The sequence below is a fragment of the Talpa occidentalis genome, unplaced genomic scaffold (assembly GCF_014898055.3).
Source record: "Talpa occidentalis isolate TD23 unplaced genomic scaffold, MPIMG_talOcc4v2.1 talOcc4.10, whole genome shotgun sequence".
NCBI lineage: Eukaryota > Metazoa > Chordata > Mammalia > Eulipotyphla > Talpidae > Talpa > Talpa occidentalis.
In genome coordinates, this window is record NW_023600993.1 from 48492776 (window position 1) to 48520171 (window position 27396).

Consider the following 27396-nt stretch of genomic DNA (forward strand, 5'->3'; position numbering starts at 1 on the left):
GTTAATGACTTTATTCTGTCCACTTGCTAGATATCTGCTTTGTGAATAAAAAGGTTAAAGAAAAATACCTACACCAACAGAAGTTAATGACTTTAATTATATAGCTGCATATCAAATTTTCCCTTAATTACATTTTTTTTAAAAGCCTTTCAGATATTCTCACAGGAAAAAGAAGCTATGTCTGCGCCAGCCTACTTCCCAATCAGTTGGAAATTAGCACTGCCTAAGCAGAGCCCAGTGTGTCCATTTGTTTTTATCTAGCCCAAACTGCTAATGCTTCAGATACAAATGCTTTGAAACAAAGAGCTCTACAACTGCAGGGCTAGATAAAACTAAAGCAAGATTATCTATCCCACAGTTCAAAAGTGCTCAATCCTCCTTGTATCTAACAGGTTATCATCAAGTAGGTAATCCAGCCAGAAAGAATTTATCAGTACAATGTATGCTCTGACCAAGATAAGCAGCAAACTATTTGAATGGCAAATTATAAATTGATGGAAGGAGCAAAGGACAGGAAGTGGGGGTTAAGAGGGGCACTTGCTAAATGCTGCATAAAGGAGTGCTTAAAAGATGAAGTTTTAATTTATCAGCTAAAAAAAGTTCCCTACTATCTCCACTCTGTTTCTTAACACCCAGCTAATTCTGCTTGCAGAATGGACCTATATTATTTCATTCGTTTTTCTTCATGAGACCTTAGGGGAAAAAAAAAAAAGATGGACCTGCAGATTTGAAATGATTAGAGACTTGTGCATGACAAAAATTTAAAGAAAATCAATGCAAAGTTCTTCAAGAGACAGGCCATTCTCTGAATGCCACCTTTGCCAAAATAAACTGTGCAAGCAGTGATTGGAGCCTGCATCCTGGTTCATAAGGAAACCAAGATGTATTAGGACTTGCAAAGATGAACCGATTAGTTGTTCACATAATGGGCTTTACCGGTTATGCTAGATTAAATAGTAATAAAGACACAAACAATCATAGTTGTTCATGTGGGCAAAGCTGTGAATCATGGTCATTCATGAGGAAGGGAGGCAGGTACAGGTGCAGAAGGAGCAAACGGCCTTTTGGGTGGCATCTTTGCCAGATTCCTTAAATGACCCTGTGCTCACCGTCCCGTGTCCCTTACAGTTACTGGCAGGACTGCAAACAAACCAAAATAAACGAAAAATGTCAGAGCTCTCCAGCTGTCTGCATACAACCCAACAATCTCCCCTCACACCTCCTCCTCCTTCAAATATTTCCAAAGAGAACTGGGTATAGCAAAGGATTCAGCTGGCCCCAAAGTCTGTAACCTAACCTCTGTTTGGAAGTGCACACCTGCATTTTTCCAAGCTATTGACTGAGAGGTACTACTTATATATCGGTAGGGATCAGTTTCAATGAAACCCTGGGAAACAATAGAATAAAATTATTAGTTTAATGGCCTCTCACTTCTCGGCCTCCTTCCCACACCCCACCTCCCAAAAGGAAAATGATAAATATAAGTATTTGCACAACTGGAATACATTTATAAACCATCTCAGTAATTTCTGGTAATTGTATAATTTGTTGCAACTGTTTAAAGCTTCCCAACGGTCCCAATGAGATTCCCAAAGGCACATGAAGTTTCACTATTCATTTTATCACTAAAACTTTATGGGAGAAAGTTGCTGGCTTGTCAATCCTGCCACCTGCTCACTCCAAAAGAGGTCTTCACATCAGAAGAGAACTTCTCCCAAGATGCCTCTGTCATCAGGAAATCTATCTGGAGAGATTAGATATAAGAAAGGATACAAATTTGAGCTACTGAAGCAGTAACTTTCAAACTGCTCAGGTATCATCAGGTAGTTGATGAACCCACATTTAGGACCTGGGAAAAACACACGTGCCTGCTAACTCTGCCCTCACTGCAGCTATAAAAGGGAATGTTACGATCCCCTTCTTAGAAACAAGGGAAGGAGATTCACCCTAATATCACACGTATCTGTATGGGTGCTGGAGCCAGGAATGGCCCCTAGAAATAATTTCCAACGCCTTCATCACTATTCCTAGTGAAGGGTGTGGCCTGAATGTGTTCATCAGGGATGAGGGTGCCACACACTGAATAGAGCAAAATCAATTATCCAAATGGAAACCCAGGGTGCAATTGGGCAGTTGATGCTCAGAGGACATGGAGAAGAGCTGAACCCAGGACACAAGAGAGTAAAACTTGGGACGTGGAGAAATAAATTACTTCCTAAACAGTGGATGACTTTAATAAGCAAACTGGGTTTCAGAAGATTATGCACAAAGCAGTTGACTAAAAACCACAAAGTATTAAATTATATAAAACATAATACTATAGGAATATATAAAGCATAAAGCCTTTGGATAAGAAAATTTCATAGCCATAACCCTCCAAAAAAAATTAAATAAATGGGATACAAATTGGCGACTTCCAAGGAGACCACAGAAAATCACAATTTTCATTTGTTCTACCATCTCTATTTTCCTAATGAGAAGGACGAGGTATCAGACCAGTCTCCAGAAAAGTTCCTAGTCCCTCTCAAGTAACTGGCCAATTAATTGGTCAGTTTAGACTACTATGCTAAACTCTGCAGGTACATAAAAAATCAGTACAACTTCCAAACTCTGGTCTCCACAGTCCTACTTCTTTGCATGGGATGATGAGAACAGATCTGCTCTTCTTACTGGTTCTCATACCTTAACTTGAAATAAAAGCAGAAGACAGCCACATTACTGACTCACACCAAGAGCCGATGCCATGGGATTGATGGAAAGACCCCCACTGGTTCAATGCCATGCTTAAGTCATAAAAATCAACACTAAGTGTCCCTCAATTTCCCACAGGCTGAGGAACTTTGAAGATTTTTAGATATTTCCCTCCTCTGCCTGGGAATTCTTCTATCCCTCCTCCCTCAGGTCTCAAGACAAGGCCTCCAGCCTTTGAAACTGCATCCATTGTAAACAGCTCTGAATATTAACACAGCCCAGAGTCCTGTTCTCTTTTAAAAGACCCCCAGGGTTTCAAACTGCTGTCACTGAGGAGGGGGAAGGTCCCCAGTGAGTGAATACCACTAAGCTCAATCAAAAGAAGTTGAAAGTTAGGTTTGCTCATGAAACTTAAAGTCCTTCAGCCTATGGGGTAAGTCAGAGGAATCCCTCTGAGTTTTAAACAAATGGAAAAAAGAAGAAGAAAAGACCCTGGTACAACCACATCCTTACTGCTTATAGAGACTTTCAATTCAATGAATCCCTTTTTTAGAATTGCCTGGTCTGTAAATGTCACTTTAAAAATAACCATAGAGCATGTTAATAACCTCTTTCCGGCCTTCCCTTGCTAACAGACCTTCAGGGCTTTAGCAGGTGCACAAACTGGGCCAGGTGCATTGTTAAGTCACACAAAACCCAAGTGCTCCCTGGCATTCCTGTCTACCCTGAAAGAGAGGATGCTGAAAAGACTTCGCACCAAGGAGACACCTCTGCAGAATGGGGAAGAGGCCCTTTCATTGTGAGCAGGGGTGTCTGAGGGAGAGAAAGGTCAGTCAGAGGTCGTCGAAAAGTGCTGGGGAAGGCGGCATGGGAGACCCAGGCAAAGGAATTAACACTCGAAGAGGGAAAGTTGCAGCCTGAACTTCAGAGCTGAAGGGACCCCCCCCCCACCAATCCACTAGGAACCAGCTCTGCTACATTGCACGTTATCACCTTCATCCTTTGGAGATGTTCCCAAGAATTAGCACTGGAGATACATTAAAAAGTCTAAAGTTTGTGAAATCTAGTGCCCAAATGTAATTATTGGAAGGGATGAGCACGCTTCTTTCTCAAACAGCCCCTTGAAAGGGGGCAAGAACTGCTCGGACACATCCAACTGATTACAGGGAACTGTGCCAACACATTCATTGATGTTGCGCCTGGTGGGGCTTGGGGCCCTTCCTAATTTCACAGTACTCTACAGTTAGATTTTAAAGATATCATTTCATATTGGCGGCTTTTAAATAGTGTATCTTTCTCTCCAAGCAACCAAATTTTATTTGCCAGAGACTTCCCCTTACTCAAAATAGGCTGAAAACTAGTAACAGACAGCTGTTCCATCGTGGAGAGGGCTTCTGGGCCAGGCTGTTGACACTTGTTGTAAAGAAAAGGCCTCTGAACTCAAGCTTCAGCCCCCTACTATGTTGGGGGCACTTAGACTTTTCAGATTCTCTCTGCCATCACCCCGTGTTTAACAGGCTTCTATTCCAAACCATCCTTTGCCCATCCCTACAACTCAGATGTTCAAGGTCCTCCGAGTCCTTGTTAAGTGATAGGACCACAAAGGGAAATGGTAGACGGGAAGATGTCAGGACAATGCAGGCAACATCCACTTCTTAAAAACACACATGAGAAACCCAAGATAGGTTCTAGAACAATCAGGTCATCTGCACTTCAAATAATTTGCATAAACAGGAAGGGAATTACTTTCCAAACCCTTAATTCACAACACTCTGCACACCTGGGCCTCCCAGCACAGCTGTAAAATTTGAAAGACAAAGGCTCTCTTTGCTTCAAGATGACAACGGCAACCAGAGCTTGCGTTCATTTTCAAATATAATCATAAGCACGACTAACTTGCCAAAACCCACAAGGTTAGATGTAAGCCACCAGGTTTGGCACAGCAAACACATAAGGAGACATTAACCAAGAGATCCAACTCAATACCCACATCTTCAAGTGGCTCCGTATAACCACATCTGGTATCTGTAGTGAAGGCCCTTGCTTCTGAATGCCGTATCATCTTCCCTCCACATGGGTAACAAGAATTACGGCCTGTTCTTCCTTCAGGGCCTGCCCAGTTTCCTACCACAATCCCACCAAGGCCGCCATTTACTATTTAAGCTAGCAACATTCTGTATTCAACATTATGCCACTAGTAAGGGTCTAAGGTAAATTGTATTTAGAACTTCTTAAATATCCTCTAAAGCCATGTTTTCAAAAATAATTTCAAAGAAAGCAAACATCTGAGTTCTAATAAGTTCAGCTTCTTAGGTTCTGGGAAGTTGGAATAGGCTTGGCAGTGCTTGGTGCTATTTATGAATTGCTGGTTGCACGATGCCAATCTCACCTACGTAATGGCATGGCAGAGTCAGTTATGTCTTGACTTCTACAACTATAAGTTGTTGTGCTTAAGTTATCCTCAGGCCCTGGGAATGAACACAGTTTCCTTCTATCAGCTCCATTATATTTCTTGTATTAAAACTGCATTTACACTCACTATTAAAAAGCTTTACTTTCCTTATGCTAGACCTAGGAAGAGATGCACTGTTACAAAAGCAAAAAAAAAAAAAAAAAAAAAGTAAAGAATAAGTTCCATAAAGCATCAGGTCCCCTTCTATCTCAAACCCAGGGCCTGAAATTGTTTGAACTAGCTACAGTAAATCTAGTTCATGGGGTTATAAACCAGCTCAAAGCATTTCAAGACACAATGAACTCAGAGGGTGTACACTTGGTGAAAAACTATAAGATATTTTATTATAAAACATACGGAGACTTTCTTCCCTAAATTCTTGCTGAATCAAGGCCAGGAATATAACCTGTGTAACTACTGATGGAAATGAAGAAATCTGAAACCTAGGGGGAAAAGATTTGCTTGATTTTTCTTTAATTACAAAAAGAAATGACTTCCCAAATAATTTTAAAACAATTATCCATTTTGCACTGAACACCAGATTGCTACACACTAACCAGAAGTCTCACAGTCCATATCTTAAAATGTAATTGGTTAACACCACAATCAGTATAATCAAATCTACTGAACTTCAAACAGACTGGTGTTTACTGATCAAGTCAAGAATACAAAAGTTTAATTTTAAAGGTATTCATGCCATGTGAAATGTCATACCTAGGCAACAGAAAGCCCAAAAAAAGACTAAGTTTTGCTCCAAAAATTAAAGGGCAAGGCAAAGTGGATCTTGTGACCGGAGGAGAGTGCAAACAAGAAGACACCCTATACCCACAGGGAAGGCACCACTACTTCTGAACTAAGTGCCTTCCCCACAATGTCACTGACACGTGGCACTGGGACTGACTCTTCCAACAGATAAACACTTAAGTTACCCTGATTCTGCCCACAATTTTTTTTTTTTGTAACTACCTTAGAAATATGTAGGGGGAAAACCACAATACTCCAGGCTGCAATACCCTAGAGTGCTATGACTACATAAACCACCACCCAAAGCAATGCTGGGTTCTAACCTCCCAGTACTTAACAGCCACTGCCCGTGTTAAAACCCACATTATGACCACCGGTTTCCACTCAGTGAGTGAGTACTACAGGATACTGAAGAAAAAACTTAACCTTAACTAAATTATCCAGCTTCAGAACTATGTCATGTAGCACAGACCAAGTTGAAGACCTTGTCGAATTTTCGGGGGTACAAGACCTTCACGTTTGAGAGGAATTAGCTTATCTCTCCTCATGGCAGCCAGATATCCAGACCTTACTTTCTCAGAGCAAGCCACAGGTGTTGGTTAAAATTTGTGTCACAAGTGTTGTTTCTCCTTTCTAAGCAGTGAATGTCACGCCTGAAGTTATTACTGTGTCACTTCTATATTCTAGAAAAGATGTCCTACCACTCAACTAGGACATCTAGGCCTCTTCTGGAAGGTACTAATAGTTTCAAAGAGACGCTAATCACTGATAACTGGACATGATTTTGACTCATGGATCAGATTTGCTATAGATAAAAAGGGCTACTGCATTCTACCATCTTTGAGTCGTTTAATTTTTTTTTTCCTGTCCAATCCCGCGTAAGAAGTGTCCCATCAAGTCCTGGTCGGCCAAAATCTTACCAGCACAGAAACCAAACTCTTTGGGGTTAAACTCTGTTTAAATCAACCAAGTCCCTGCAGCCTCTCCTGAAGGAGAACTACTCCAACACTAATTTGCACCACTTAGGAGAAATTTTGGTGAGTGAGTGGGCCCCACCCCACTCTACCAAGCGGGCGCCTGGGGAACAGACAGGAAGGGTCTAGAGTGCCAAACAGGTAGAAAAGGACAAATTCCCAGGAGTCACAGATCTCCAGGAACTCCCTGAGCCCCTGACTCGGCTGTCCTTCCAGCGAAGGCTGCCTTCTTCCCCCACCTGAGCCAAGCCTGGTCCTGGGGGGATGAGAAAGCAGCTACAAATAAATAATGTAAATGGAAGACTGGAGTCAAGAGTCACCTTCATTCATTACCCACTGGAAGGCCAAGGAGCTCAGACACCAAAAGAGTAGGGTTACAGGAGAAAGAAACACATACCCGCAGACCCCCAGACGGCCTTCCCCACACTCTCCCCTCCAGATGTTTCCCGCTGTCCACCTACACACTTGCACACAAACACTCTCGCTTCCAGATTCCTCACTCACATTCCCTCACCTCCAGATTCCCACTCACTCGCTCTCAGATCGTCCTCACTGCAAGCCCCACGAGACACTTTTTCTCCTCTAGACTTCTCACGCGCGCGCTTTCCTCTCAGGACCCCCACGCACAAGCTGACCACTATGACCCGACGCTAAGTTTTCCAGCCCAAACAACTTCACACACACACACACACACACACACACACACACACACACTCTCCCACACTCCGCACCCCTCAGGGAAAAGAACCGCCGCCGGCCCTTCCCCAAGTGACAGCACCCCGGGGCGCAGGGGCGAGACCGGCACTCACAGGCTCCGCGTCCAGGCAGGCAGGTCCCCGGGTAGCGCCGTCAGCCCGCGCCCGCCGCAGTCCAGCGAGGTCCCAGCGCAAGTGCAGGCGGCGGCGCAGGGAGTCCGCGGGCCGGCCGTGGCCAGCGCCGGCTCCAGCCCCAGCAGCAGCAGCAGCAGCAGCCACAGAAGAGGGGACGAGCGGCGCGGGACCCCGAACGTTCCCGGGACCGGCCGCGCCATCTTGTCTGGAGCGCGCCGCGAACTCCGGCTGGGGGGCTGCGAGGTCCCGGACGACTGCAGGCACGGGCGGGCCCCGGCGGCTCCACTCGGCTCTAGGCTCCGCTCCGGGGCATGGCCGCCCGCACAACTTCTCTCCGCCGCCGGGCCCCGGGGCTCAACGGGCCCCCAGCGCCCGGGCCGCTCCGCAGCGCCCGGTGGGGGGCGCGAGCCCCGCGCCCATCCGGGCCGACCCGCCCGTTCACGCTGCGAACTCCAGGGACCCCGGCAAGGGTGTTCGGCTGCGCCCCAAGTCCTCACGCCGCGCTCCCGGCCGGCCCCGCGGCCCCGCGCTCGCCAAGTGCGGCGGCCGCCGCTGCCCGCGGAGAAGGCGCTCAGCCTCGCCGCCCCGGCCCCGCAGCCGCGGGCATCTTCCTCGCGCTCCTCGCGCCCCGCTGCAGACCCCGCTCCACCGAGCGCCGCCCCCGGAGCGCCCGCAGGGCCCGTGCGGCTCGCGGTCCCAGCGCCCCAGGCGGAGCGCGCGCGCGCAGTTCCGGGCGCCGCAAGGCTCCCGAGAGCAGCGAGAGCCCCGCCGACCTCGCCGCCGAACAATCAGCCGCTCGCCGCTCGCCTCCCCGCGGCACTGCCCCGGCGGGTCCCCGAGGCCCCGCCCCCGGCCGCTCGCCCGCACACACCCCCGGGCTCCGCGCCCCTCGCCGCCCCACGTTGGAGGCTTTGCCGCGGCGCCGCGCCACGCCCCCTGCCTGCTGTTGATTGGCTGCCGGAGTCAACGGCGGCCAGCCTGGAAGGCCATTGGAGCGCTCACCATGATCCCGCCCCTCCTGCTTCTCGGGGCACCCCGCCCCGCTCGCTTTTCCCACCCAAGGTGTGAAGGGCGGGGACTGGGCGGGGAAATGGAGGGACGGCCTCCGACTCTTAAAGGGGAAGTGTTGGCTGTTGGTGGAGAAAGGGGCTCGAAGTTGGGAGGAGTAAAGATCGCCGCTCGGGATCTGGGGGAGGAGAGAAAGTTGATGAGAGTCGCAGGCCGGCTCTGTAGAGCTGTCTGGCACCATGATTTCTTCCCTCAAGAGACTCCAGATAGGACCCAAGATTTACAGCAACCTGCACCCATTTTCCAGGTGCCCTCTAGGAGTAAAGATATAGATTTAAAATTTCACACTTTCTCTACTCATTGGAGTATCATTAGTTATTTCCTTAGGGGTGTCCCCCTCGCATGATCGAGCTCCTTTCTGCTCCTGACTTGCTCTTGACGTCTTAAATCTAGCAATATGTCCTTGATTAACAAAATGAATGTGTAAGGCAGAAACCAAGGCTCAAAGGTGCACACACTCCATCGCTACCTCTGCCCTAGCTGATGGACCGGTAGTTCTGGAAACGTTCCAGCTTTGGCTAAAGGACTGCTTTGTTTGTCTATTTGTTAAAATCAGCGTCTTTTAAAGCCAGTTTTCAAGAAGCCATGGAGTACCCTTAAAAGAGTAAAAAGAGGAACAATAATTGTTGCAGTTTCTGTTTGGCTTTTGCAGATACCAGTATAGTGGCCAAGTGTTATGACAACGCATGCAAACTTTAAAGCAGATGTGTACACACACGTGCGTGTGCGTGTGTATACACACACACACACACTTTGTGATAAAAGGAAAAGATTGGCACAGTAATATATAAGGGCCCCTCTGGCCATTATAATTTGCCTGTGTCTCAGTTCCCCTCCTAGAGGAAGCACGTTCCTAACATAACTGCACACATTGTACAGAAAGTAAATTCTGCAAAGCAACATTTGCTCTAGCAAATTCTTTTTAAGATTTGTTTATTTATGCATGCAAGAGCTGGGGTACAGGCCAGAGATGCAGGGGGGTGTGTGTGAGAGGATTCACCAGAGAGAGTGGGGAATAGAACAGGCAAATTGACCGAAGCACACCGCTGAGGGGAGCAGCAGATGAGTCAGGAGAGGTCTGCTGCACCATGTGGGTTGCTCCCTGGCCGGGCTGGGGATCGAACTCATGCTGCAGAGACTGCGGATTGCTTCACAGTGCAGTGCTTAAACCCTTCCGCCACCAGGGAGGCTCTGCTCTAGCAAATTAAGCCTGACTTGTGTTTCATGAAAATGGAGGGCAGCAGATGTTTCTCAAGAAGAAAAAGCAAACATATTTAAACGGTTTTCAATTTTTGACACATTCTAAAGGGTTTATTTCACTTGAGATGCACTAAATGTGTTCAAATTTTCTTTAGCCATAAGGTAACCTCTATTCTTTAAACCAATTGGGTTTGGGCCTGGTAACAAGTTTCCTTTCTTCTTTCCTCTCCCCTTTTCTTGATTCATCATTGTAGGGTAAGTGATTATCAGGATTTTCTGCCCTCCGACCATTTAGGATTAATGACGGATCCCAGTAGTCCTAAATGCATGCCTGATGGCGGACACCTGGAGTAGGGTATGGGCATGCACAGGTGGGTACACCTGGACTGAGACTGGCTTTTAAGGGCAGTGTCCCGGGGACGCCAGCAGGAAGAGAACCAGAAGAGAGAAAGAGAGTAGCAGCATTAGAAGCAGAAAAGAGCAGAGAAGAATAGCAGAACAAGAGAGCAGAGGATGAGAAGAACCAGCAGAGAAGCAGAGACCACGAGAGAACGTCGGAGAGCCCAGAAAGAGTAAAGACTTGCCGGGGACTGGAGGCCTGCCAGCCTTCTGGACCCCCTGCACCCTGCCTGCCATATACCTGGTAAACTCAATAAAAGCCTGAAAAAGCCACTGAGGGCTCCAGGACTCTCCTTCACCTGTCTGCTCTAATCATACAAAATCTGCACTGTGCCCTTCCTGCCACTACAATCATGGTACAGATAAGGGGGCCTTTCTCTCTCTCTCTCTCTCACTCTCTCTCTCTCTCTCTCTCTCAACAGTGATGCCTAAGGCAATTCTCAAATATGTGTAAATCTAGCCAATTATGATTCTCAAGAATCAACAGACAAATGCTACATGTGACCCATTCTACCCAAGGCTTTAACCAGCTTCTGTATTCATTTATAACACACATAAACACACACCTTCCATCTGGAGAAGAAGAAATACATCTCTGGTGCAATGTCTTCTGGTATAATAATAATAGTCAGAGAATAGAAGTCATAGGACCCCAAATTTAACAAGTCATCTGTCAGTATTTCTCATATTTTTCAAGAAAAAGAACACAAAACAGTAATTTAATAGAAGCTGCCCTTGAACATTTTCTTAAACAAAAATGTCATATCTTTCTCACCTCCCTCCCCCAATAAAATGGCATATGCAGCAAAACTTTATTAAACTCACTGAACCTCTTGGGCTGCTGGCCTAAAGTTATCTTTCAGGTTTGTTGCATTATTAGTACTGAAAAATGGATATGTATTGGCAAATATTTTCATAATGCTTATGTGTATACCTATGAGATGCTCTTTGGGGACATGAGTGTTCTGAAGGATAGGGTTTGAGAATATACAAGGTAAGGGTGTGCCCACAAATCTAAAGCATCCCCTGTGGTCTGGTTACCACACAGCCAAAGAGAAGGATTCCAAAACCCAGGAACACTTGGGGGTACTGGGCGCCGAGCCTTGGCAGTTCCTCTGTCTACAGCAGTGCATGAAGTCATGTCTGCTCCCCATACCATGTGTGGAAGCTTGCCCACATACTAGCAACCTGCCTGTGATTGAAAGGAGAGCGTGGGCTTGGAGAACAGTGATGTTGAGCTCAGGGGAGAATTCATCAGAGGCCACAATCTTAGTTGAGGGAGAAATGACCACCAACAAGTTGTAAGGGAATCCGTCCCGGCTCACAAAGGAGAAAGTATTTGGTCCTTTCAGCACCAGCAACAGTTAGCTTAGGTAATCTGGGTCCTCCTTTTGCTTTGCTGTTATCCTCACAATTTAAAATAGTTACTTGCTCGTTCAGAAATTTAGTCTGTTTTGATCTACCAGAGACCAAGGTTTAGCATAGACTCAAGTCTCCAATGAGAATTATTCCACATCTCTCTACCTACAGAAGCCCTAACCATTGGAAATAACTTGAAAAGCTAAACAGCAAAAAATGTAAATAGCCTGAAACCACCAAGAGGGAAGAGACGCAAATGAGAAATAATGAAAAAGCAGGTTAATTACAGGGGTTTTTAAAAATAAAAACAAAACTTCCAGGGAACTAAATTAGGGTAGTTTGTTACAGTTTTAGGTGATGATAATGGGTGATTTTAAAGGATGCTGAGATTCAGAGATGCTTGCTTACTGTTAAAAAGATTTTGCATTATGTTCAGTACATTAAAAGAGCATCAGGGTAGCATACAGAAGCCCTGGAGCCTAACCAGGCCTTATTACCCAGGAAATTTGTGCCCAGCCGTTCTGTAAGCCTCAGTTTTCTCCACTGGAAAATAAGGATCATTGTACTTTTCACTGAGTACTAAGACAATTAGGAAAGGATCCATTTTGATACAAGATAGGAGGAACTTTATGGACTATTTAGGTCTATGTACATCTACGGTTTATTTTTAAGGTGTTATTGATTTTAACTCTGATTGAGAGCAGGTACAGATGTAGATGAAAAACCTCTCCAGCAAACTTTTTTTTTTTTTTTTTTCAGGAATGCCAGTTAATAATTACCAATAAAGCCCCTGAAGACTTGCAGAGTGATGACAGTCCTTTGAGCCTGTTTTTTCTCTCTCTTCCCAGGAAAATGAGGCTGTGTACTCATTAACTCCTTCCTCAAAGTAATCTTGTCAAATAGATGAATTGATGGAGAAAGTAAGAGAGGAGGCTAAAGGTTCGGGGATGATACATTAAAAGAGACAATTCTGAGGTTTCTCTGTCCCCCGTTCCAGCATTTTCCTGGTAGAGGGATATGTTTGATTATGCAATCTCTGGTTGTTGGAATATTGGTTAAGACCAACCAGTGCCAAGTTACAGCTGCTGCATTTCCCCAGCAAGAGTGGCTATTGTCTGCGGCTCAACTGCAGCCATCTATAGGTGCCTGCTCCCTTCTGCAGAGCAGCATGGGCCAGGGGAACCAAAGACCATTAGGGTTCACTTTCCAACACAAACCAGAACCTGTGTCCTTGTTCTGGGAATTTGCAATGTTAGCTGATTCACTGAAAGAATACCAAAAAAAAAAAAAAAAAAAGTGTTTACAAAAGCTATGAGCTTTTCAAAAACCAGATATTCAGGGCCTCCCTGGAGGCACAGGGGTTAAAGACACAGCACGCTATCAAGCTATCGCCAGGCACTGCATCAGAGTTCGATCCCAGCTGGCCAGCCAGGGAACTAACCCACATGGCGCAGGAGAACTCTCCTGCCTCAGCAGTGTATTTCAGTAGATCCACCTGTTGTGTTTCCCACTCTGTTTCTTGTGAATCCTTTTATCCCCACCCCCTGCACCTCTGGCCTGTACCCCAGTTCTTGTATGCATAAATAAATAAATCTTTAAAAATTAAAAAAAAAATTTGAAAATCAGAAGTGATGGTCAGTGTAAGAGGTATAGCCTCCTTGCCCCAATGATGAAGGGATGGGCTAATTATATCATCACCAGACATTGTACCCCTCAATCTCTTTCTGCCCCCTTTCCAATTGTTACTTGCAGTAGTACGTGCAAGAGAAGGGGGTGGAAAATCAAAGTTTATGCCTTGCTGCCAGCAACTCTGAAGCAACACTTCAATGTATATAAAGAACAGCACGTTTATCATGACTTATAATAATAATCTTCATGAAGTCATCTACCTTATATTTTTCAGAGCCATGTCACATCATACAACAGCTATCATTTACTGAGCACTTGTGTGCCTAACACATGGCTGCATGTTTTATATACTTTTTTTCATTGAAGTAGAAGTTGAGAATAAACCTCAAGGCCACACAAGTTAATAAGTGACGAAGCCAAGATTCCAAGCCAACTCTGTGGACACAAAAGATCCATTATGACATTTGAGTCTCATAAACTTTGAATATGACAGTTGTTATTGTTCCCACCTTCTAGATGAGAAAGCTGAGGTTAAATGATTGTGCCAAGGTCACCTGGGGTCGAGAATAAATAGAATTTTAAATCAAAATGCAATCTCATCTCATCACACATGCTTTATAATCAGTACATGTCTTATGGTAATGCACATTTCTCAAGGATATTATGAGAATGGACCTAATTTCTTTCCTTTTCCGTACTTGCTAATAGATTTCCAAAATTTCCTGTGCGATTTTAAAAGCTAAAGAATCTAAAGATGAGAATACTGTCCTTCCCCTCACCCCCACCACAAACACTGTCACACTATAATATTGCATTATTATTGTAATATTACCATTATTATTAAATAATGAATTTATTATAATGGATTTGTAAAATCCATACAATGTTATCAAACAATGAAACCAGTCATTTATTTTTAAATTGCAGACACTTAATTTGTGCTAGGCATTATTTCACATTAGAGCTAAGTCTCACTGAAGTCTCACTGTAAAGATGATCAATTTAGAGAGGAAAAAATTGAAACTCTGTGGTCAACAAACTCACCCAAGTCTCATCTTAGGTTAAGGGAAGTCAGGAATTCGAACTCTGTGCTGTCAGTTAACTCCCCCACCCCCCAATCAGTTACTCCTCCACTCTATTTGAATTATTTTTTGTGTTCATCTCTCCTTCTCCACTGGCAGCTCATTAAATTCAGAGCCTGGTATTCCTGTCATCTGGCACAGTTTCAGGCACAGAGTGGGCACACACATTCTGCAACCTGAGCAATGCCTGCCTGCCTGGCAGGACACTTACCAAGTCTCCTCCCCCTTCTCATACACACTTGCTCTTTAAATATGAGCACCAGCAGCAGCAGCAGCACTGTCACCTGAAGCATGCCAAAAATGCGCATCTCAGTACCTACCCCAAATGTAGGGGATCATAATCTGCCTTTTAATAAGGTCTCTAGGTGATTTGTTTTGCTCATTTAAAGACTAAGAAGCAGCGGGGTCACCATATGTACCCCACATTCTCAACTCCTGAGACTGTCTTCCAATCACTGCCAGAAGCATAGACCATATTCTTTGCACCCTATGTATTTTAATGTGATGTGTATGTGTATTTACATTCTCCATATTCACAAACCCTTACTAAAATAATTTAAAAAATGTAGTCAAGCATATGGTTAACATTATTGCCCCTTCACTGAAGGGCATTCAAAACATCTGCTGCCCATGAAATTTTGGTTGAATCTTCTTTTGCCGAGCAACTCTCTTTTTCTTTGTGATGCACCCAGACTATTAAGAAGCATTTGAGAATTTTATGGCCTATTTATTTGTTTCCGAAAGGACAGTTGGGTTTTGGACACATTTAGATTTATCATATAGACAGACACATATTGCTTTTCATTGTCATTCTTATCCATGAGCTACATTCTTGAGATAATCATTTAAATATCCCTATTTCCCTAGAGGAGTTCTGACACTCGTCTTGCATGTAGATGCTATAAATCAGAGTCTCTGTCTTGTCACCCGACCCCCCACTTCCACTAAAAAAAATCCAAAACCATTATTCTTATTTGAAGTGCATTGACTGAGAAATATTCAGGGAAAGCAAGTATGTAAATTCATCTCCTGCAAAGAGGGCCACCAACGATCTCTCCCAACAAGAGATGGAGTTCGTGTGCCTTCCTTCCTGGAATCTGGCATGGCCTTTGACCATAGAATGAGGCAGAAGTAACACTCAGCCAGTGCTAAGGCTGAAAGCTTCACCTCTCACTCTTTTCCTACCCTAAGCTGCTATGTGCAGAAGTCCAGGCTGTCACCTAGAAGAAAAGAGACTGGAGGATAAGCAACCATGAGGTAAGAGAGACCTCGTGGGAGAAAACTGGGCAGTTCAGTCCACAGCAAGCACCATAGTGCAGACTCCACAGTGATGCCATCTTGGACCTTTTGATCCAGTGCAGTCGCAGACTAAATGCAACCTTCACCACCATGTGAGCAGCGACATGTCACCCCACTGAGCCTTATCCAAATTCCTGCCCCACAGAGTGATGACTAATAAAAACACATCTAGTTTTAAGCCACTAAATGTGGCTAAGTGGACATATAATGAAACATGAGTAGATTGGGGGTGGGTGAAGGGAATAAAGTCGAATCAAATAAACCTGTCACTAGGAGTGTAAAAAAGATGAGTGTTATCAGTTGACCTTCAAGATATGTTTGTCAGGGCCCTTGATTGAATGCAACATGCCAGCAGGCTGATGCGTTTGAACAAAAGTTCTTGGGTAATAAATATTCTGGATGTTCAGCGGGCCAACATAACTAATTCCCTTCCTCCTCGCTTGGAAGTAGGTATGAGAGAAATGCAGAGCATCTGTTTATTTTTAAAAGGTAGGTCCTCATGTATAGTTGTTAGTCAGATAAAAGAATGAAAAGGATGATATAATTGAAGTGCCTTTATATTCTTCCTGAAAATATCAGGTAAGGCTTAAAGTGTTTACTCTATTTTTCATGAGAGACAAATGGATGAAGTTCAAAACCTTGAATCCCACTCATAAAACTTACATTGAGACATGAAGTTTGGGGGTGTATTTTTGATAGTGTGTTGTAACTTTGGGCACAGATTAGTTCACCAACCCAACTGTATGCTTTTCTTTAAGGTCTGCAAGGAATAGCTATTTTTCCTTTCTGCATAATCTTGTCCTCTTCCTGTGTATGACATGGGGAGGGGCAGGACAGTGCTGAGGACCAGGACAGGTTAGCTGAGTCACTGCCATCCAGAAGTTTATAACCTTATGGTTTGGTTGACTGCTCTTCCCCATCATCTAGAATAGTGCCTGACAAGCAGCTAGTATTCAATAAATAATACTGAATGAGTGACTACATGAATAAATAAATGTGTTTCTGGACATAAACATCATTTTTCTGTTCACATAATCAGGTCACAAGACGCAGTCATAGACTCCTGAACCTCTGTGATCCCTTAATACAATGGGTCAGACTCCATCCCAGATCTCTAGTGAGGAAGCAGGAGAAAATATGTCATGTTTTCACAACAGGTGATTTTCATGCAACAAAGTTTGAAAACCACCCATGTAGCTTAAACTGCCCCCCCCTTACTTTTTTTTTTTTTTTTTTTAACAGATCTAGAGAAGGGATAGAATGGCCTGGGAAGTCACAGAACTAGTAACTAGAAGTAGAACTCAGCTGAGCAACTATCTAGATTTGCTCAGAATCATGTTTTCCAGGTTATAGGACTTCCAATGTTATTACAGGTGGGGAAACTCTGGGCAAACTGGGAAAAGCTGATCATCTTAATTAAAACCCAAATTTAAAATCCAAATTCAATTCTAGAACTTTTTACATGCCATGTAGCCAAACTATATGAGTCCCAACTATTCGTGACTTAATAACTTGGGTGCTTTAAATGCAGTAACACTTCACATCCTCTCAGCTCTATGAGGTAGGAACTATTACTGCCTTCATTTTCCAAAATAGAATACTGAGGCAAAGAAAGGGTAATAACTTGCCTAAGATCACACAGCCAGAAAATTGCTCTGAAACGCAAGTTCTAATTCATCACGCTTGATACTTTCTTTTTGTTAAATGGTATTCTTGATTCCTCTCCCACTCTTTAAAAAGCATCATCCCTTTGTTTTCACAACAGTTTTCACTGTTTGCAATTATTTCATAGTTTGTCAGCCTGTTTTGGACCCTCTCTCTTCAATAGTACAAATGGAGCCTCAGGGCAGGAAATACTACCCTACTTCACACAGCACCTGGCATGGAAGGGACCTCAAGACAGATGTTTGAAATGAATGTCTAGGGCATGCAAGGTTGACTGAATGACTAAATGATTAAGGTAGATTTCCAAAAGAAAGAGACTCTGACATTAACCAAATACCTCCCATGTTTCCTCCACCATCCACTTAGCCTCCAGGTGGGATTTATTTGGCCTGGTACATTTATTTTCAAAATTTGAATTTGACCTACCTTTAGGAGGTAAGCATCTGCTAAATGTCTTGCTGTAAACCTGCCTGCTCATCCTGGAGGCATTTGAGTTTATAACTATGATCCCAGGCTTTCTTGCATACTGATTCATTTATTTTTTATAACAAGCCTTTACAGTAGGTATTTAAACATCAACACTTTAATAAGAAAAGACATAGAAAGTATAGGTAAGGGCCTCCCCCGTGGCACAGTGGTTGAGCTCTGGGTTGCGAAGCTGCCAGCAGCCTCTGCAGCCCCGGTTCGATCCCCAGCCACAGGCGAGGGTCCCACATGCCCCGCAGACCTCTCCTGCCATGCCCGCTGCTCCCCTCAGCAGTGTATTTCATCAGTCTGCCTGTTCTGTTCTCCATGCTGGCTCTGGTGAATTCTCTCACCCTCCCATGTTTCTGACTATACCCGGTGCTTGTATAAATAAATAAATAAATCTTAAAAAAAAAAAAAGTATAGGTAACTTGGCCAAGGTCACAAGCTGATAAGTGGTAGGAATAGGACTCTACTAACTCTTTTCCCTGCCTCCATCTCTCAACCCCGCCCTTTTATCCATTAGGTTTCTGTGGGTATCACAGGAATGAGAGGCCCACCTGTGTGGCTTCAATAAAAGAAGTCTCCTCTAGCATTCAATGCAATCAATCCAACTATGTCTCAGGGTCTCCTAGATGGCTCTTTCCCATGATTCAGGCCAACCTCCCCTGACTCACTTCTAGGAAAACTTGGTATTCTGGAAACTAAGTGGAAGGATAATCAATCAACTGACAAACACTTTCGGAAGGTGAAGGTGTGAACTCAGAACTGGCCACTGGATTGAGCAATGTAGATTTAATTTTGTGCCCTTGACCAATAGCACTACTGGTGGAGTAACAAAAGCATGATTAGAGTGTTAAAGGGAGAACTAAAGATAAAGACTGAGGATAGTAAAAACAGCACTTTGAAGAGCTGTGTTATAAATGAAGCCAAAGAAATGGGGCAATGACTGGAAAGAGAAATGGAGTGAAAAGAGTTTGTTTGGTTTCATTTTATCTTGAGATAGGAAAAATAACAGGCCATCTATAAACATGATACAAAGAATCTTGTAGAAAATGGAAAGAATCAATAATCTGCTAAGGGAAGGGGAGAAATGTAAGAACAATGATCTTAAATAGACTAACGGGGGTGATTCTAATGGCTAAGTCTCAGCCAGGTCCACAGTGGTTTAAAGAAACTGGAAGGCAATCTATACAGCAGAGAAGCAGGCAAGAATCTTTGAGTACTCTCTTCCAATGCCTTCTTTTCCTTAGTGAAATAGGAGGCAAGATCATTGAGAGAGAGGATAACAGCAAAAGTATTGGTTTAAAAAGCCATGAGATCATATGAGATGATGAGAGAAATGCCAGGGAGCATAAATATCTACACGAGGAAAGGGGGCATGAATTAAAATAAATCTGTCTAGTTTTATGTTTCTCTTCTGTCAACCTCTTCTGCTCAGGTGCAGGTATGGGCCACTGTTGGACATTACCAGGACTGAAAATTTTGCAGAAAAACATTGTGAAGCAAAAAAGGGGAAAGGAGGGTTGAGGGAGTAAATTTAACAAATATGTCAGAGAGCAAATTTAACAAAAGGTCATAAACTGAGAAAGTCAAGATGTGATTGGAGAAAAGGGGGTTCCACTGTGGAGGGGTCACTCTATTGGCAAAGATAGGTTAGGTCTGACCCTGGAGGTAAGTAGCTGAGAAAGAGGGGAAGAAGGTGGTGACTCAATAAATAGTTGCCCAATGTTGAATCAAAGTGAAATTACTGGAGATGATCTAGTTCCATACCTGAAAGACCAGCATTGTGGGGAGATTATTTGCATGGTTATTGTAAGACTATTAAAAGATTGACTGAGCCAGTATCTAAAATTTTCAAGATCAGTAAATGACTGTCACAAAGAAGGGAATGATGAATGGCAGAACATAAGATCACGGATTTTGAGATTTGGGGAAGGAAGAGAGGGAATAGTCTGGAGGTGGCAGTGAGGGTCAAAAAACCATCTGTCCTACCTCCTGATCCACTAATATAAGAGGCCTGGGGGTGGGGTCCAAGGGGAACAATCAGCCACGAACTTAACTGGAATTAAGATCAGCCACAGTGACACCAAAGTAATCATAGGCAATATGTAAATGAATGCGTGTACCAATATTCCAATGCCCCAATTAAAAAAAACCCAACAGGCTGCAGGCCAGACTGGGTCTATAGGTAGACCTCTGCTAACCTCTGATCAATACTGCTGAAAAAAGTTAACTAAGAGAAGGCATCATGAACAAAAACATTTGACAAAAAAAAGCATAAGACATTTTAACCTGAGGATCAGGACTAAAAATAATTCATATTTAGGATCCCAGTGGTATGCAGAGCAGTTATGGGTCATTGTGAAGGTTGTATTCTGTACAGCCCTTGGAGGCACATAGACTTTCATGTCATGCTGTCCTAGAAGCTGTATACAGCATAATCTGGATGGCTACATGACAGTCTAGTTACAATATTAATGGCAAGGATTTTATTAAAATTGTGTGGTTGAAAAGATTTACCAGCTTGAGAAGATATCCCTGTTATTTCTAGAAAACTAATGTACTTTAATAGAACCTCTGCTTTGTATCATGCACAATACTTGGGGATATAGAAATATTATGTAACTCTTATAGTGACCCTGTAAAACACACGTTTTCCACTTTTTACTTTGCGATTCAGAAAGGCTAAGTGATTTGAAATACCCAGCTAGTAAATATTAAAGGCAGGTTTGCCTGACTTTCAACTCTATACCTTGCATTCTGTTTCCTTTCATATTGGTTACAAGGATTTTTAATGATGACCTAGTAAAATGTATTAAGAGAGTTTCTTCTGGAGACCTAATTAAAAATAATTACATACCTTAAAAGACACTAAAAATACGGCAGCCACGCCAACAAGGAAGACAGTTCTTATTATATCAATGTCTTTATGGATTTGGATTCTGTTCAGAAAAGCTCAGACTCAAAAGGTAATTGCTGGCAGCATGCAAAATCCATCAACCCATAATTAACATATGACAATTATTCTAATTGCCTCAAACAACACTGCTATGTTTTTAATTGTAGAGCAATTTGCCAATCGCATCATTAATTGGCGATTCATATTTCATATTTTAAACATGTAAAAGACAATGGTCCTTACTTCCGCTGAGGCAACTGAATGCATTAATTGAATTTTTAAAATACATTTTCTTCTTCTCTCTGACCACAGGACCCCCTGCAGATGGTTCTGATTGCAGTTTCTTCTGGCCGAAGTGTATTTTCTCTGGGTAACTTAATCTCACTTTAGCACTTTAATACATTTTCCTAACAATTCACTTAGACCAGATCCTTGTTTCTCTGTAGACACCCTGAACCGGACTCCTATTGACATCAAAGAGAAAATGGTGGGCGCAGGGAAAACTAGAAATCTGGTTCCTGGTTCAAAAACTTCCATACACTATAAAAACTCGTTGGTGTCTTCCTGTGTGTTAAGGGCCAATTAATATATGTGAGTGAAGCCTTTGTATGAAACTACCCTGGCAACGTGTGAACTTGCTGGAAAGCCCAGCAGCTAATGCAAAACAAAGTTGAGTGGATCCAGTTCCCATACAGACACCCCCCTCCACCCCCTCCACCCTTTCTACCCCCAATCCACCATTTGCTCATAGGAAGAGAGTGAGAAGATTAAGAATTGCTTCAAAAGGCAGAAAAGCAATAAAGACAATCACAGACTCCTTCATCCAATCTCTCACTCTCTCTCTCCCCAAGGAATATTTGCATTTATAATCCACCATGAGCCAAACACTGCACTAAGTATCAAAGGTCAAAAAAGAAATCACCTAAACATCAACCCTCAACCCCCACCTTTAAGGTTCACTTTCCTCTGGAATGTTCAGGAAAGACCTGGCATACCTTGAACCTGCAGTGGAGGCAGTTTATCCATATACCAGAATCTGCTCTTAGGCTTGTGATTGTCACCTGGAGCCTTGGGCTCCCACTCACGGGTGGCTGCGGGGGAGATGCAGCAGCTTCTCTGTGGGCACACTAATGAAGGGGAGCCTTCCTTTGGCTCTTATTTTCCCCACCCAAACTATATCCATGACCATCCCCCTATAAAGCTTTACTAGGCTATGAGAATTTACTGGTGGCATGCAAGTAATGATAGAAATTGGAAGATAAAACTCTTAGAAATACCAGACTTTTCAAGCTTGCATGACTACTCCAAAGAGCTGGGGAAAGCACAGAAAGTTAACCCCCTGGCCAGGATTTGTAGAGTGGCCTTGATTCTCAGACTTCTAAGTACTCTCTTCCCAAGACCATGTGCTTCTCCAAACACTCCTGCTTTGGTCTTGCCTTTGCAGAATGGAGCTCAAATCTGAGTGCATATATCCTCAGGGGCTCAACCTGGACCAGTTAAATCAGAATCTCTGGATGTGAAGCCTAGACATCAGGGGATCATTTTTTCTACCCAGGTGATTTTAATGTGCAGTTAAGGTTGAGAACCACTGCCCTAGGAGATCTTCTGTCCTTCTACCATGCCACATGGCAGTGGGGGTGCAGGCCCCAAACATGGAATTACTCAGTCTAGACCAGAGTTTGCAAATTGGCGGCCCACCCACAGGCTGGATCCAGCCAGCAGATGTGTTTTGTTTGGCCCACATGGAGTGGTTTTTTTTTTTTTAAAGGAATTACTTGACAACATTTATTAATGGGAATATGTTATATTGCATAACAATCTGGGTTTCTGGCTTCTTTAGGAAAGTAGGGAATCTGGCCATTCTCAGTCTGCATTCCTGAGGGACCACTACTGGGTGTGAGGAGGGGCAAGGAGTCCTATAGGTGCAGCACTAGCACCGTGGTTTGCCACAGTGCTCACCACTCTCTATCATCTCATGCTAGTCTTGCCTGCCTTACTTAACTTCTTGGTAAGTAAATGCCCTGTGGCTCTAAAACAGGAGGGCAAGAGTGAAGAAGTTCTGTCTGCCATTGTAATAGCTCCCCCATGAAGTGTAATACAAGGCTTCTATTCATTCACAGAGTAAGGGTATAGATAACACATAGAGATTCCCACATTTGCAGATAATTAAGAAATAAAATACTTTGTATATACAAATCGACCTGCTCAGGATCCTTATTACAATGGGACAGTACTTCATATAATTCTCACACAGTGCGGTTGACTTGAGGCCTACCCCATTCCCATTCTTGCTTCTGCCTCCATTCTGCTACTCAACCTCAGGCTGGAGTTGCATAGCGGAAAAAAACAAAACTCAGACTCTACCCAGACAATTATGTATCACTGCTTATCAGTGCCATAGGACAGGCCAGATGGCCTGTCACCTGTCTTCCCAAGACAGTGGTTCTTAGTGTGTGGCTCACAGCCCTGTGGCAGATTCCTGTGCCCTACCCTGCCTGCATTTACTGAATGATCTGGCAGTAGGGCCAGGTATCCACATTTTCTGTCAAGTGAGATTTTTGTTCAATAATAATAGTAGCAACTAATCACAGTATTTACTTTGTGCTTTGCATATCTTATCTCACTTAATTTTCACAGACACTCTTAAGTTTGTAGTAGTAAGCGCATTTTACAAAGGAGGAAACTGCAGCCCAGAGAAGCTAAGTAACTTGCTCAAGGTCACACAGTCAGTAAGAAGCAGTGCTTCAATTCTGATCATCTGCTCTAGTTAGTAAATCACTGTTCTGAGCAAAGGAGAGGCAAGAGGGGAATTCATAAGATCCTAAGTCAAAAAGTTCAAGGAGAACGGGGTAGCATTTTTTTCAATTGCAATGATAAGCGTTGCCTTGCTTTCAGTAATCTAAAACTGTATGTGGATTGAGAATAATTACCTATAACATATGGGAGCATATGATTAAATGGCAAGAATATCTTGATTCCAAATCATCCAGTCCTGCTTGTCTCTCAAAAGTCATCCTTCCCTCCCTGCTGTCCCCCAGGTCTTTGTGCCAACACTTAGCATGTGTCTCTCCTTCTGCCTGAATGCTCTCCCCTTGGATCAGGCTCAGCATACTTTCTCTGTAATGAGCTAGATGGTACATATTTTAGGTTTTGAATGCTATAAGGTCTTCATTGCAACTATTCAACTCTCACTTTATTTGGTAGGAAAGCAGGATGATGATGGGTATGGCTTTGTTCAGTAAGCCTTTCTGCACCCTGACATTTAAATTTAATATTATGTTTTAGTGTCACACAATTTTTCAACTTTACATTTTTTTCAACCATTTAGAAATGTAAAACCTCACTCCCAGCTAACAAGCTGGACAGACACTGTTTCTGATGAAATTTGGCGGTAGGTCGTTGTGCCAGTCTGCCTTAGGTTTTCAAATTGGGTGCTCTTTCCTGTTCTGAAAGCTTAGCTCAGCTTCCAGCCCTCAGAGAGGCCTTCTACACCTCCAGCTTCAGGTATGCCCCTTCTTCCTCCCGTTCCCCTCTGTCCCACCTGCTTGTCACTGTCTTAAGATTGTTTTACTCATACATTAACTTAGTTGCCTATAGTGGGTCTTCCTCTGTTAGAACATAAGTTCCAGGAGGGCAGAGAGCTTGCCTATGCTATTCCTGGCTACTTCTTCAGAGCCCTAAGAGTAATACGCCTCACAAGGTGAGTATTTAGAAAAATGACTGGTGGGTCTCCCTGGTGGCACAAGGAGTTAAGACGCAAACTATGAAGCTATCCGCAGCCTCTACAGCACAAGATCAATCCCTGGTCGGCCAGGGAGCAACCCACATGGCACAGCAGACCTCTCCTGCCTTGCCTACTGCTCCCCTCAGCAGTGTATTTCAGTCAGTCTTCCTGTTCTGTTCCCTACTCTACCTCTGGTGAATCCTCTCACACCACCCCCGCTGCACCTCTGACCTGTACCCCAGTTCTTGTATGCATAAATAAATGAATCTTTAAAAAAAGTAAATAAAAAAGAAAAACGAGTGGGCAGGCTCTCCAATAGTAAACTCACATTTCTCTATGTCCATCTCTTTCAAGTATTTCCATAGGCTAAGTTCAGGTATAACAGAGGTAAATATTACCTAGCCAGTGCCCACAGGTGTTTGAAGTCATTAAACAACAACAACAACAACCACGACGTGATTTCTCTTCTCCAGAATGAAATATTCTTTTTTTTAAGTTTTATTTTTATTTATTTATGCATAGAAGAACTGGGGTGCAGGCCAGAAGTGATAAGAGGATAAGAGGATTCACCAGAGTCAGAGTGGGGAGGAGAACAAGCAGATCTAGTGAAATACACTGCCAAGCAGCAGGCAAGACAGGAGAGGTCTGCTGTGCCATGTGTGTAGCTCCCTGGCCAGGATTGAACTCAGGCAGCAGAGGTGATAGGGCTGAAACTTAACCCTCTAAGCCACCAGGGAGGCCCCAAAATGAAAGATTCTTAAATACAAACACATTGAATGGGATGTGAATTCGATGTCTACAATCAAATAATGCACACAATGCTTCAGGTTAGGAATACTTATTATTTAGAGAGCAAACACTTCATGTTGGGCTAAATTAAGAGTTTCTTCATTTCCTTCTGAAAAGCTTAAACAATCAAAGCTCATTCTCTTCTCTTATGTAAATAAATAAGACAATAAGGCAGCCCCTAAATGCTGTGCCTTCTCTGGGTGTGAAGAAAACTGACTCCTTCCAGACTGCCACTGTGCTGGTAGAACTTTTGTGAGCCACTGGCCTGTGACCACAGGAGAATGTTCTCCTAAGGCCCACAGGGCAAGTTAAGACTCAGAGATGAGGGAAATATTGACAGTGGAAGTTTTCTTCAGACTTGTTCTCACTGAGGTCCTAGGGGAGGGGCTTCTGTCCCCCAGTTGCACACTAGAGGTTGGATGAGAGCGAATTTTAGCATTTCAGGGTGCTGGATCTGAGAAGACCTGACTGATCCCAGGTGGTTACTAGGTCCCAAGTGGTGTTAGTCCCATCTGCACTTCACCACCCAGAATTCTCAAGCTGAAAAGAGTTTTGTAAAGAAAAATGTCAAGCTCAGTTATACCTTGTTATACCAGTCTACCTTGTTATGCCAAGTTCCCAAAATCCACATCCTTCCCAGAATCTCAGAATATGATCGTATTTAGAAATGGGATCATTGCAGATGTTATTAGTTAAGATGAGGTCATAGTATAGTAGGAGGGCCCTTAATCCAATATGATTGGTGCTTTCATAAGAAGAGGAAAAGAACACACAAGGGCAATACCACATGAGGATGACACAGAGGTTGGAGCGAGGCATGCACAAGCCAAGGAGAACCACAGCTCCCCAGAAGCATTGAGGATTCCCAGCAACATCAGAAACTAACAGAAGGAAAGAGCAGATCTCTCTCTCCTGAGCCTTCAGAGGCTACCCACACCTTGATTGTAGACTTCCAGCCTCCACAACTGTGAAAGAATAAGTGGCTATTGTTTTAAGCCACCAAGTTTGTGGCAATTTTGTTATGGCAACCATACAAAACTAACACACAAGGAAGTCAGCCGCTGTCACTTGTGTTTGGCTGAGACGCAAAGGCTGCCCGGGGCCTGGGGAAGCTTCTAGGGGGTAAGGGGAAAGCTTCAGGTGTGCTCTGACTGGAGGCTATTGGCATGGGGAAGGTGGAGGCAGACTGTGTTGAAGTCAGGCATTGTGTTGTTTGGCATGGTGATTGGTACGGGAGCACATTTGACTTTCTCTGGTTAGTTCTGAGCTGGGGAATGGGGGTGTAGAGCAGAGTTGCTGGTAGTCATTGCTGGGTATGGACTGGTCTGGATTATGATGCAGAGATGGTGGTTTGGTTTCCAGAACTGGGTGCTACAGGGGCTGTGGTTTGGCTAACTGAGCAACTGCTGCAGAGGTGGTGGACCCGAATTTTACTGAGATGTATGGTCTTGCCCTTGTATATTTGTGTATTCTGTCTCTCAACTGAAATCCTTCAGGGTTAGAATCCTTTGAGAAAATATCTCCAGTGCTCACCAGCACCCCCAAAGCATCTCTCCTGATGTCTATTATCCCACTGTGTCCTCTGAATGGGTCTTTCATTCTTTTATGCCTTCTTCTTTCTCCTCCCTCTCTTTCTTTCTAATTCTCCTCCACTTCTTTTTCTTCATGCCTTTATTTTTTCTTTATCTCTGGAATATAAGTTCTTATGCATAGTATCCTTGCTAAGAAACTATACAAAAATAAACATGATAATAATAGCTAACATCTGTGTGCTCACGAGCAATGCCCATTGTCCAGCGAATCCTTTCAACAACCCCATGAGTTAAATATTACTAGCTCTAGTCTGCAGAGGAGGAGAAAAAAGCTCAGAGCAATTAGTCAATTTGCGAGAAAGTGAAAGAGCCGGATTTGAATCTAGGTGTGCTCCTTTTCAAGTCTAGACTTTATTCTTCACACTGCCTTCTAATAATTTTTTCTTTATAAAATTATAATTGCTTTATTATGATGATTGTTATCTTATTACTATCATTAAGTGTACTTTTTATTTCTGCAAAATCTCTTCTATGTTCTTAAAAGAAAGGGAGCATTTTTTCATAATACAATAATGGTTACACTTAGAAAGGA

The 27396-nt window shown here is 43.6% G+C and overlaps 1 protein-coding gene across 2 annotated transcripts in view; it reads right to left on the reverse strand.

Annotated features, from left to right (window-relative positions):
* Positions 1–27396, reverse strand: part of LRIG1 (leucine rich repeats and immunoglobulin like domains 1) — a 212749-nt gene that overhangs the window by 101277 nt on the left and 84076 nt on the right. The window contains exon 1 of one of the 2 annotated variants that reach the window (XM_037492370.2): positions 7671–7933. The exons of the other annotated variant lie outside the window; for it this stretch is intronic. Coding sequence (XP_037348267.1) covers positions 7671–7891 — 221 coding nt within the window. The 5' untranslated portion in view covers positions 7892–7933. Of the gene's footprint in view, positions 1–7670; positions 7934–27396 lie in introns of those variants that run through there. 2 annotated transcript variants of the gene reach the window in all.